Consider the following 12,974-nt stretch of genomic DNA (forward strand, 5'->3'; position numbering starts at 1 on the left):
AATGCTCTCCTCAATGCTGAGAAGTACATGCAGATACTTATCTATCATGCAATACCATCAGGGAGGCATCTGATTGGCCCCAAATGTATTCTACAGCATGACAACGACCCCAAACCTACTGTGAAAGTCATTAAGAACTATCTTCAACGTAAAGAAGAACAAGGATTCATGGAAGTGATGGTATGGCCTCCACAGAGCCCTGATCTCAACATCATCGAGTCTGTCTGGGATTACATGAAGAGAGTAGCACCTGATGCTGCCTAAATCCACAGAAGAACTGTGGTTAGTTCTCCAAGATGTTTGGGCCAACTACCTGCTGAGCTCCTTCAAACTGTGTGCAAATGTACCTAGAGGAATTGATGCTGTTTTGAAGGCAAAGGGTGGTCACACCAAATATTGATTTGATGTAGATTTTTCTTCTGTTCACTCACTTTGCATTTTTGTTAATTGATAAATATAATCTATTAACATGTCTATTTTTGAAAGCGTTCTTACTTTACAGAATTTTCACAGCTGCCTAAAACGTTTGTACAGTACTGTATAATACTGGAAACTTTCAAAGTTTACCAGTAAACTACCAGAATTTTTTTTGTATTTTATCAGATGACATCTAGAGGTCATTTTGGGTACTTCAGTTTATCACAGGTGTCTGTAATTATATATGGCCCTCTATGTGGCCTTATCACATGTAAAATGTATAAAATAATCACATAAGATTTTAAAATAAGAAATTGAATGAAAAACCTGTAAAATATTATCCAAATATAAACCATCAACTTAGTGAATACCATTGGTGTTTAATATGAGGGTTTCAGCATAAAACACCTTTATATTTTTTTACACACTTTTATGTCTTTGTTGTAACTGTTTTGGCACCAAACTGGTAGCAGTTGTGAAAAAAGTCAATAGTTGGAAGAGTTGCAGAGTTAAATGAAAATAATGCCATTCTTGATTAGATGCTTTTTTCATTAATTAGGCTATTTCATCTTGAACGATATGGTCTATACACTAGAAAGTCATGGACAATATGGACACAGATATAAAAAATGTATACATATATGAATATATCTTTTTTAAGTTATTCGAGTAAATGACCAAAGTTACCAAAGATGACATTTTAATTACCAAAATTACAGAAAATTCCAGTAACTTTGGTGAATTAGCGGTAGCTTTGCAACCTAGGACTTGCTCATGATATCTAAAGTAAGATACGATAGTAAATAACACAATAAAGGATTCATTAACCACCCTCCCATACTTTGGTTATTTAGGACAGGACTTGTATTAGTTTACCTTGTAAGTTTGCTTTCCAACTATGAGTTAGTATGTACAGTATGATGGTATTCAAGACATTCACCTGTAGGAAAGTTGTGCATTAAATGTACGCAGCGTACCACTGATTTCCAAGCTTTCCAAAAGCTGTCCTTTTTTCTGCTTCCCTTCACATTGTGTTATTCATGACAAAGAAAAGTCTTGATGACATCCAGTTCTCTTCGCACGCCTTCCCTGTCAAATCCACGAACGCTCACACACAAACACTCACACAAACACTCACACACACACATAGACACACACACACAAACACTCACACAAACACTCACACACACACGTAGACACACACACACAAACACTCACACAAACACTCACACAAACGCTCACACACAAACACTCACACACACGTAGACACACACACGTAGACACACACACAAACACTCACACAAACACTCACACACACACGTAGACACACACACACACAAACACTCACACAAACACTCACACACACACGTAGACACACACAAACACTCACACACACACATAGACACACACACACACACACACGTAGACACACAAACACTCACACACACACAAACACTCACACAAACACTCACACACACACGTAGACACACACAAACACTCACACACACACATAGACACACACACACACACGTAGACACACAAACACTCACACACACACATAGACACACACACACACACACACACGTAGACACACAAACACTCACACACACACATAGACACACACACACACACACACGTAGACACACACACAAAACACTCACACAAACACTCACACACACATGTAGACACACACAAACACTCACACACACACATAGACACACACACACACACGTAGACACACAAACACTCACACACACACGTAGACACACACACAAACACTCACACACACACGTAGACACACACACACAAACACTCACACAAACACTCACACAAACACGTAGACACACTCACACACTGTGTGATGGAACTCTGTTTAAGATGTTAGAAATAAACACGGGGGGCACAATAGGCTGGCTGTCTGAACCAATTAGAGCCTTCTTACGTCATGGTGGTGTAGAGCAGCTGTTAGCCATTAGTTTTGGTTTACAGGCAGTTCAGGGTGAAATTAAGTGTTTAAAGTGCCATTGAGCTTGACTCCAACGCAGCACAATAAAGAGTAGGCTGTCTGAATGCCGTTCTCCTTCATCTGGGTACATAGTCACCCTGGGGATTTCTACACACCAGAGAGGTTGGTGTGATGTGATGAAGAGAGAACAGAACCAGTGATCTACAGTTGAAGTCGGAGGTTTACATACACTTAGGTTGGAGTCATTAAAAGCCATTTTTCAACCACTCCACAAATTTCTTGTTAACAAACTATAGTTTTGGCAAGTCGGTTAGGACACCTACTTTGTGCATGACGCAAGTAATTGTTTCAACAAATGTTTACAGACAGATTATTTCACTTATAATTCACTGTATCACAATTCCAGTGGGTCAGAAGTTTACATACGCTAAATTGACTGTGCCTTTGGAAAATTCCAGAAAATGATGTCATGGCTTTAGAAGCTTTTGATGAATTTCAAGGCCGACCTTCAAACTCAGTGCCTCTTTGCTTGACATCATGGGAAAATCAAAAGAAATCAGCCAAGACCTCAAAAATAACCTCCACAACACTGGTTCATCCTTGGGAGCAATTTCCAAATGCCTGAAGGTACCGTGTTCATCTGTACAAACAATAGTACGAAAGTATAAACACCATGGGACAACGCAGCTGTCATACTGCTTAGGAAGGAGACACGTTCTGTCTCCTAGAGATGAACGTACTTTGGTGCAAAAAGTGCAAATTAATCCCAGAACAACAACAAAGGACCTTGTGAAGATGGTGGAGGAAACAGGTACAAGAGTATCTATATCCAGAGTAAAACGAGTCCTATATCGACATAACCTGAAAGGCCGCTCAGCAAGGAAGAAGCCACTGCTCCAAAACTGCCATAAAAAAGCCAGACGACAGTTTGTAACCGTACATGGGAACAAAGATCGTACTTTTTGGAGAAATGTCCTCTGGTCTGATGAAACAAAAATAGAACTGTTTGGCCATAATGACCAGTGTTATGTTTGGAGGACAAAGGGGGAGGCTTGCAAGCCGAAGAACACCATCCCAACTGTGAAGCACGGTGGTGGTAGCATCATGTTGTGGGGGTGCTTTGCTTCAGGAGGGACTGGTGCACTTCACAAAATAGATGGCATCATGAGGCAGGAAAATTATGTGGATATATTGAAGCAACATCTCAAGACATCAGTCAGGAAGTTAAAGCTTGGTCGCTAATGGGTCTTCCAAATGGACAATGACCTCATGCATACTTCCAAAGTTATGGCAAAATGGCTTAAGGACAACAAAGTCAAGGTATTGGAGTGGCCATCACAAATCCCTGACCTCAATCCCATAGAAAATGTGTGGGCAGAATGGAAAAAGTGTGTGCGAGCAAGGAGGCCTACAAACCTGACTCAGTTACACCAGCTCTGTCAGGAGGAATGGGCCAAAATTCACCCAACTTATTGTAGGAAGTTTGTGGAAGGCTACCCGAAACGTTTGACTCAAGTTAAACAATTTAAAGACAATGCTACCAAATAAGTATATGTAAACTTCTGACCCACTGGGAATGTGATGAAAGAAATAAAAGCTGAAGTAAATCCTTCTCTACTATTATTCTGACATTTCACATTCTTAAAATAAAGTGGTTGTAACGGTTTTCCTACTTTTCTGAGGAGGAGTAGGATAGATCGGACCAAAATTCAGCGTGGTACGTGTCCATGTTTAATTTATTACAACGTGAAACAACAGTTTTGTAAGGTGAAGACACACAAAACAACTACCCAAAGGTGCGGACTCTGGCCGCAAAACCTAAACCCATAGGGGAGGGTCTGGGTGGGCATCTGCCTGCGGTGGCGGCTCTGGCGCGGGACGTGGACCCCACTCCACCTTAGACTTGGCCCTCTTAGGTGACGCCTTAGGAGCGGCGACCCTCGCCGCAGACCTCCGACTGGGGACCCTTGCAGCGGGCCCCGAATGGACGGGAGACTCCGGCAGCGTCAGACAGGCGGGAGACTCTGGCAGCGCCGGACAGGCGGGAGACTCCGGAAGCTCCTGACTGACGGGCGGCTCCGGCAGCTCCTGACTGACGGGCGGCTCTGGCGGCTCCGGACAGGAGGGAGACTCTGGAAGCGCCAGACAGGCGGGAGAACCTGGAGGGAGGAGACGGAGAGACAGCCTGGTGTGTGGGACTGCCACAGGACCCACCAGGCTGGGGAGACCTACAGGAGGCCTGGTGCGGGGAGGAGGCACCAGATGGACCGGGCTGTGGGGGAGCACTGGAGCTCTGGTGCGCAGCCTTGGCACCACTCCTCCAGGCTGGATGACCATTTTAGCCCGGACCCTCCAGAGTGCAGGCACAGGTTGAACCGGGCTGTGCGTGAGCACTGGAGATCTGGTGCATACCACTCGCACCTCTCCCTTAGGCTCAATGCCCACCTTCGCCCGGCACGGGCGGAGGGCAGGCATAGGGCACACTGCACACTGCACCCTCCCAGCATCCCGGAGACACAGCACGCAGAGCCGGCGCAGGATACCCTGGGCCGAAACGGCGTACCGGAGACCAAACACGCTGAGCCGGCACAATACGCCCTGGCTAGATGCCCACTCTCGCATGGCACTTGCGGGGGGCTGACCTATAGCGTACCAGGCTATGAGCGCGTACTGGCGACACAGTGTGCTTTACCGCATAACACGGTGCCTGACCAGTACTGCGCTTCTTCTGGTATGCGCGGGGAGTTGGCTCAGGTCTATCGCCTGACTCCGCCAATCTCCCCGTGTGCCACCCCCAAAAAAGTTTTTGGGGCTGCCTCTCGTGCCTGTTGCGCTGCCTTACCGCATATCGCCGCCGCTCAGCTCTCGCTGCCTCCAGATCTTCCTTGGGGAGGCGATATTCCCCAGCCTGTGCCCAGGGTTCCTTGCCTTCCAGTATCTCCTCCCAAGTCCAGGAGTCCAGAACCCTCTGCTCCTGGTTACCACGCTGCTTGGTCCTTTTTTGGTGGTGGGTAGTTCTGTAATGGTTTTCCTCGTCTTCTGAGGAGGAGTAGGATAGATCGGACCAAAATGCAGCGTGGTACGTGTCCATGTTAAATTTATTACAACTGAACACAAAATAACAAACGTGAAACAACAAAAATCGAAACAGTTCTGTAAGGTGAAGACACACAAAACAGAAAACAACTACCCACAACCCATAGTGGGAAAACAGGCTGCCTAAGTATGGTTCTCAATCAGAGACGACGATAAACAGCTGCCTCTGATTGGGAGCCATACCAGGCCAAACACAGAAATACAAAAACATAGAACAACACATAGAATGCCCACCCCAACTCACGCCCTGACCAAATTAAAATAGAGACATAAAAAAGGAACTAAGATTAGGACGTGACAGTGGTGATCCTAACTGACCTTAGACAGGGAATTTTTACTAGGATTAAATGTTGGGAATTGTGAAAACTGAGTTTAAATGTATTTGGCTGAGGTGTATGTAAACTTCTGACTTCAACTGTATGTATGGAGGAGGAGGAGGGAGGGGAGGGGAGGAAGAGGAGGAGGAGGAGGAGGAAGTCCATGTGTTCTTACTCCCATAATTGTACAACCATCATTATTTCTTATCAAGGGAACCCAGCAACAGTGAGATAAGTTGTTTTTCTCCATAACTAATACCATGCACTACTGTGAATAACACTTAGGATGTGAAGCTTTTTTTGAAAAGCAGTGTGATCCCAGTAGAAATCCATTGTTGCAAGAATTCAGACCAAAATTAACCTCAGTGTCAAGTCCACCGCTTCCCCAACTGGCACTTGTTCTAACCAGAGGAGCTCTTTTACTTTTAGAATCATTAACATGAGCGAGCACTGTGAAATGGTTAGTGACTGTCACGTATACTCCCTCTCCAGTCTCTGGGTCATCAGGCTGCTGATTATCCCGCACAACTGTCACCATCGTCAAGCACACCAGCGCCTCATGACACTCACCTGGACTCCATCACCTCCTTGATTATCTTCCCTGTATCTGTCACTCCCCTTGGTTCTTTCCTCAGGTGTTATTGACTCTGTTTTGTGTCAGTGCGTTGTTTGTGGTTTGTTTATTTATTACAACACTCACTCACTCCCTGTACTTGCTTCCCGACTCTCAGCGCAGTCGTTACAGTGACGCATAAAGGGATATGACATATGGCACTCAGTAGAATCGTTTGGTGACATCATTTCTAAAGAACAAACAATCCAATCACTCCTCATTTCTGAAGAAGATCTCTCACTGTTGATTGAAATGGGCCATTCCAGTTGTTCGGGTTGACTAATTTACCTTAAATATACATTGAAATGAAGACAGCCCTGAACCACATGGAGTCCTTATACTCAGTACACTTATGTCATATTCAACATATTATGTAGAATTGATGTTTGGGAATTATATATATATATATTTTAAATAGAAAGGTAGCTGTGGCCTGTAGAGACACCTCTAAAACAGTGGCTTTGTCAACTTACATTCCAGTTGACTTATATGGGAAGGGCGTGTGCTAATAGAAAGACAAGTGGTTAATCGAGAAACATGAAATTATACAGAAAGAGAGGGAGGTGTGGAGGAAGGAAGAGCCAGGTTTACCAGACAGGAGAGGGTTTACCAGACAGAGACAGTTACTTCCTGGTTCCCAGTCAGTGTGCAACACAGCACTAATCTGTACATCTGAACACCTCTGAATGACAGTAGATACTATGATAGGAGACCACATGCTCCTGTTGGAATACGCCTGTACATTCTCGAAAGGTTCAAATGCATTAAACACTGCTTCTAATGACATGGGCTATTCAACAGAGGAACTTCTCAACAATGTTTACTGGAACGGTAGAGGAAGAGATTGAAAAGTTGACAAGAAACAACAGCCGGCAATCAATGGCAGCTAGAGACAGGAGAAACTTGTTACACGCAAAGGCCTACTCATTTATATTCATATTCAAGTTTCTATCCTAGTCTATCACTCCTCTATATTGTTCTCACTGTGTTATGGTAGCAAGATACTATACAGAGGTCTTTTTTACTGTCAGAGAGTTCACTCAAGTGTTTCTTTGCGTTAGATACTTGCTTTCAGCTTTGAATCTGAGAATGATAGACAGGGTTGTCAGATCTCAGGAAATGTCCTTCTGGCAACAGTATAGAAAGACTGTGATGGATTTGCAGTTACAGTTTGGATTCAATAAATCAGTCAACGTGTATTACAATACGGGCTCACATGCAGTGGAGGCTGTTGAGGGGAGGATGGCTCATAGTAATGGCTGGAATGGAGTCAATGGAACGGTATCAAACACATCAAAGACATGCTTTCCATGTGTTTGAAACCATTCCATTGACTCCATTCCAGCCATCATTATGAGCCATCCTCCCCTCAACAGCCTCCACTGCTCACATGTAACCCATAGAAAACATTATTTTCACTACAGTCACGTTTGAATAACTGTTTACTTAAACATGTGTAGTTCCATAATGAAAATAATGACTTCTACACTAGCTCTATGGTCTGACATGCTCAGATCTTAGAATGATAGACTACAAACAGCTGCAGCTCACACTATATCTTTAGCACGACGCACACACGCACGCACGCACTCACACACACACACACGCACGCACGCACGCACGCACGCACGCACACACACACACACACACACACACACACACACACACACACACACACACACACACACTTGATTTTCTGTTGTCGATGGGACCTAAAATGTATTTCCATTCAAAATCTTATCTTCCCTAAATAAGGAGCTTTTCAACAATGTTTACTGGAACGGTAGAGGAAGAGATTGAAAGGTTGACAAGAAACAACAGCCAACAATTAATGGCAGCTAGAGACAGGAGAAACTTGTTACACGCAAAGGCCTACTCATTTATATTCATATTCAAGTTTCTATCCTAGTCTATCACTCCTCTATATTGTTCTCACTGTGTTATGGTAGCAAGATACTATACAGAGGTCTTTTTTACTGTCAGAGAGTTCACTCAAGTGTTTCTTTGCGTTAGATACTTGCTTTCAGCTTTGAATCTGAAGTGAGGTCTGGGCTCCCACAAGGTAGGGTGGACAGTGGACATTACCACCCTTTGATGTGGGATTCAAATAGTACAGCCTCAAATGAACATTTAAGCACCACTAATCTGACACTAGTTTTTAGCTATTTAAAACGATCAAATAATGAAATTAGTTGAAATCAAATTGGATGAATAATATATTATAGTAAATAGCCTTCAGAGTAAAAGCAGGATCATAGAGTTGATTATCAGTGTCCTTTTTAGGAAGTGGTTCTGTGATTCTCCATAATGTAAGATGTAAAACAGATGTCACTTAACAGCAGGAAATCTTTCTGCCCAGCCACTCCTTTTCGTCCCTAGCCAACCTGTTCCTTGTTCCTAGACTCTAATTTCATTGTTGCTTGCGTTAAGTACGTGAGAAATACATACCTGAAAGAGTGCCAACACTGGGTATAGAAGTGAAAACATTTGGTTTCTGAATCATATTGACATGTTTCTGGTCCTGGGACAAATATCATGTTCTTGTTTCTCTCAAGTCATGCATCAAATATGTTGAACATTTATTTATAATAAAGTGATATGGCAATATCAATTAGACTATACAGTACATATAAAGTCACTCTTTACAAGTATCTAATATATTTATAGAAACCACATCAATGCTGTAAACCTCATATTGGCACAATAAAATCTGATAATCTGATCTATTTACAGGATCACAGTACAGTATATACAATATTGAAGGAAAATATATTGCCATGATAGTAATGTCCACACAGAATTAAACAGAACACTGTACTATATTTCATGCCATATCCATGGCTGCTGGCCTTTCGGCTGAAGCTGTGTTACTGGGCTTACTGACGACAGCCAGGCTGAGTTTGAGGTGAGTCCTGAACTTGGTCCACCAGGAACCCCAGGGGAACACACTGAGGAAGGCCTGCTGGAACTTGTCCCCGGCCAAGGTGTACAGAGCCAGGTTAAAGAAGGTGTTGAGCCCCGCTACGGGCCTGGACACGATATAAGCGGTGTGGACCCAGTGCACCAGCATACATGACGACTCAGGCTTCATCCTGGTGTCTACTCTAAGGATCCTCAGGATGTGGTATGGCAGGAAGCATACCACGAACACCACCAGGATCAGTACGTTGAGGCGGCGTGCCCGTACGCGGCAAGGGTTGTGGGTGTGGGGCCCCTTGGATAGTTCACGGACCACACCGGCGTAACTCACCACCACCACCACCAGGGGCAGCAGGTAGCCCAGCACGGTCAGCAGCCAGCCGTACCACCACAGGACAGCCGGGTCGCCGCTAGCAAAGTCCAAACACTGGGTCTTGTTGTTTTTAGTCTCCATGGTGATCATGGTGAGCATGGGAACGATCTCTGCCACGGCTATGGCCCAGACCACAGCGCACGCCAAGATACCCCACCTCTTCTGCTGCACCTGCGCCGCCCTCAGAGGATGCGTCGCCACGACATATCGAAACACAGCCAAACAGGTGAGAAACAGTATACTACCATATAGGTTAAAGTGGAACCCGAAACGCAGAAAGCGACACATGAAGTCGCCCAGGGTCCAGGATTCACCGTTGGTGTAGTAGTAGACCATGAAAGGCAGACTCAGAACATACAGAAGATCCGTCAACGCCAGGTTGAACATGATGATACTGCTGGACTTCCAGGGTCGTAGCTTGATCAGGAAGATGGCGATGGAGGTGACGTTACCCAGCAGCCCCACAACTAAAATGACGCTGTACATGACGGGCAGGTAGTAGCGTTTCATCAGGGTGTCCACGTTGGTGCAGTTATCGTCGGATTTGTTCCCGCTGTAGATGGCACTAGACATGACGTGCTGTGAGTGTTGTTATAGGCCTAGAAGAGGAACCCAAGTAGAGACAAACAGTTATATAATTATATACAATACAAGTCAAAAGTTTGGACACACCTACTCATTCAAGGGTTTTTCTTTATGTTACTATTTTCTACATTGTAGAATAATAGTGAAGACATCAACACTATTAAAAAACACATGGAATCATGTAGTAACCAAAAAGTGTTAAACAAATCAAAATAAATTGTATAATTCAGATTCTTCAAATTAGCCACACTTTGCCATGATGACAGCTTTGCACACTCTTGGCATTCTCTCAACTAGCTTCATGAGGTAGTCACCTGGATTGCATTTCAGGTGTGCCTTATTAAAAGTTAATTTGTGGTATTTCTTTCCTTCTTAATGCGTTTGAGCCAAACAGTTGTGTGTGACAAGGTAGAGGTGGTTAACAGAAGATAGCCCTATTTGGCAAAAGACTGAGTACAAGTTAATGTCAAGAACACCTCAAAAAGGCAAAGAGAAATGACAGTCCATCATTACTTTAAGAAATGAAGGTCATTCAATCGGAAAATTTTCTTCAAGTGCAGTCGCAAAAACCATCAAGCACTATGATGAAACTGGCTCTCATGAGGACCTCCACAGGAAAGGAAGACCCAGAGTTACTCTGCTGCAGAGGATACGTTCATTAGTTACCAGCCTCAGCAATTGCAGCCCAAATAAATGCTTCAAAGAGTTCAAGTAACAGACACATCTCAACATCAACTGTTCAGAGGAGAATGTGTGAAACAGGCCTTCATGGTCGAACTGCTGCAAAGAAACCACTACTAAAGGACACCAATAATAAGAAGAGACTTGCTTGGGCAAAGAAACACGAGCGATGGACATTAGACCGGTGGAAATCTGTCCTTTGGTCTGATGAGTCCAAATTTGAGATGTATTTTTCCAACCCTGTGTCTTTGTGAGACGTAGAATAGGTGAACGGATGATCTCCGCATATATTGTTCCCGCCGTGAAGCATGGAGGAGGAGGTGTGATGGTGTGGGGTTGCTTTGCTGGTGACACTGTCTGTGACAGTGTTAGAATTCAAGGCACACTTACAATTTTGATGAAACTATCCAGGACTGTAGAACCCACCAACAGTAACTATCACTGCTTTTAGGCCTACTTCTACCACAGTCAACACTATTACTACTACTAATACTGCTTCTGCTGCTACTACTGCTACTACTACTAGTACTGCTACTGCTGCTACTACTACTACTACTACTTCTGTTCCTACTACTTCTGTTACTACTACTGCTACTACTACTACTTCTAAAACAGTCACTTACCCTCACCTTTTCAACATTAGCCTCTAACAATTTCAACTTTAAAACTTATTCTACTAATACTAATTCAAAATTATTATTTCTACTTCCCTCTGGTCTCATTATCACAAAAGGTGTCAGACAGTCTCAGGTTTATCGGGCAGCTTGCACAAACAAAAAAATCCACACCATGCCAGTGCAAAGTTTACATCTCAGGTCTGATTATTCCTTCTCATCTTGTTACTTACTTTTTTACTCTGCACTTCATGTATTCTTTCTTTCAGAAAATACTGTAACATGTGCAGCCACCTAGTAAGTATGATCAACGCCAGACTAGAGTCTAAAAAATCATCCTTAGAATTTCTTTGTATTATACACATTGAGTCAGAAGCCCCATTTATACCTGGTTCTAACATGCGTCCTTTGTCCTGGTCTTGTCCATATTCTGATTGTGCCCACATTTTTAGACGATTAAAAGACGCATTGTGATCTGATCATGATCAGATCTTCCTGACCACCTCCGGAGGTAGTCAGGGACCCAGAGTATTTGGATATTATAAATCAAGTACAAACCAACCTGGATGGTCAAATAATTTAAATCATCACTATACCGGTCTCTAAAATCATTTACAGGTAACACCATGTCTTAAAATAAATAAATACATTTTTTTTTTAATGTGTCAAATAATCTGCATACTGGGAGGCACCATCGAATCTGGTCACAATGCAGACACAGTGGAAGGATAGAAGACACATTTTAATACCGTGTGTAGATGCAACGTTAACAATTTGGGCACATTCAGAATATGGATAAGATCAGAAAAAAAGACACATGTTAGCACCAGGTATAAACAAGGCTAGAGACACAGTTAGTAATATGGCAACTTACTGTCAGTCAGTCAGTCAGTGCTGTTCCCTCAGTCATCGATATCCTGTCTGAGACTTTCCTCCTCCTCCTCTCTCTTATACATCAGCCACCTCTAGTCCCTCCTTTCAGCTCCATTAAACCTCCTACAGCTCTGTCTGGGCCTCACTACGGGAAAACACAAGCATGTCACGCACTGTGCCTTTGTTGGGCCTTACCTCATTGGCTTCTGCATAGAACCCTTATTCACAAAGAATTCAGATCCTATTTCAGCTGTATTTGACATGAAACTATTGAAAATCTAGGAGAAGGACAATAATACTTCCTCTTCACTATGGGTACAGTACATCATTCCTGTGCAGCAGTTAAATAAAGGGAGAAATAGCGTGGAGTACATCGAGCTGCGTTATTCCCCCTCAGTTCTAGTGGTTTTGTCACGCCCTGACCGTAGATTGCTTTGTATGTTTCTATTTTTAGTTTGGTCAGGGTGTGATGTGGGTGGGTATTCTATGTTGTAGGTCTAGGTTTTCTTTTTCTACGTGT

General features: G+C 43.5%; 1 protein-coding gene across 1 annotated transcript; it reads right to left on the reverse strand.

Moving 5' to 3' along the window:
• Positions 1 to 8,964: 8,964 nt before the first annotated feature.
• Positions 8,965 to 12,664, reverse strand: LOC112253702 (2-oxoglutarate receptor 1). The gene is made up of 2 exons (XM_024425658.2): positions 12,456 to 12,664; positions 8,965 to 10,300 (listed from the first exon to the last, which is right to left on the reverse strand). The coding sequence occupies exon 2, from the start codon at positions 10,272 to 10,274 to the stop codon at positions 9,234 to 9,236; it is 1,041 nt and encodes a 346-aa protein (XP_024281426.2). The 5' UTR covers positions 10,275 to 10,300; positions 12,456 to 12,664; the 3' UTR covers positions 8,965 to 9,233.
• Positions 12,665 to 12,974: the final 310 nt, after the last annotated feature.

The sequence above is a fragment of the Oncorhynchus tshawytscha genome, linkage group LG07 (assembly GCF_018296145.1).
Source record: "Oncorhynchus tshawytscha isolate Ot180627B linkage group LG07, Otsh_v2.0, whole genome shotgun sequence".
Classification (NCBI taxonomy): Eukaryota; Metazoa; Chordata; class Actinopteri; order Salmoniformes; family Salmonidae; genus Oncorhynchus; species Oncorhynchus tshawytscha.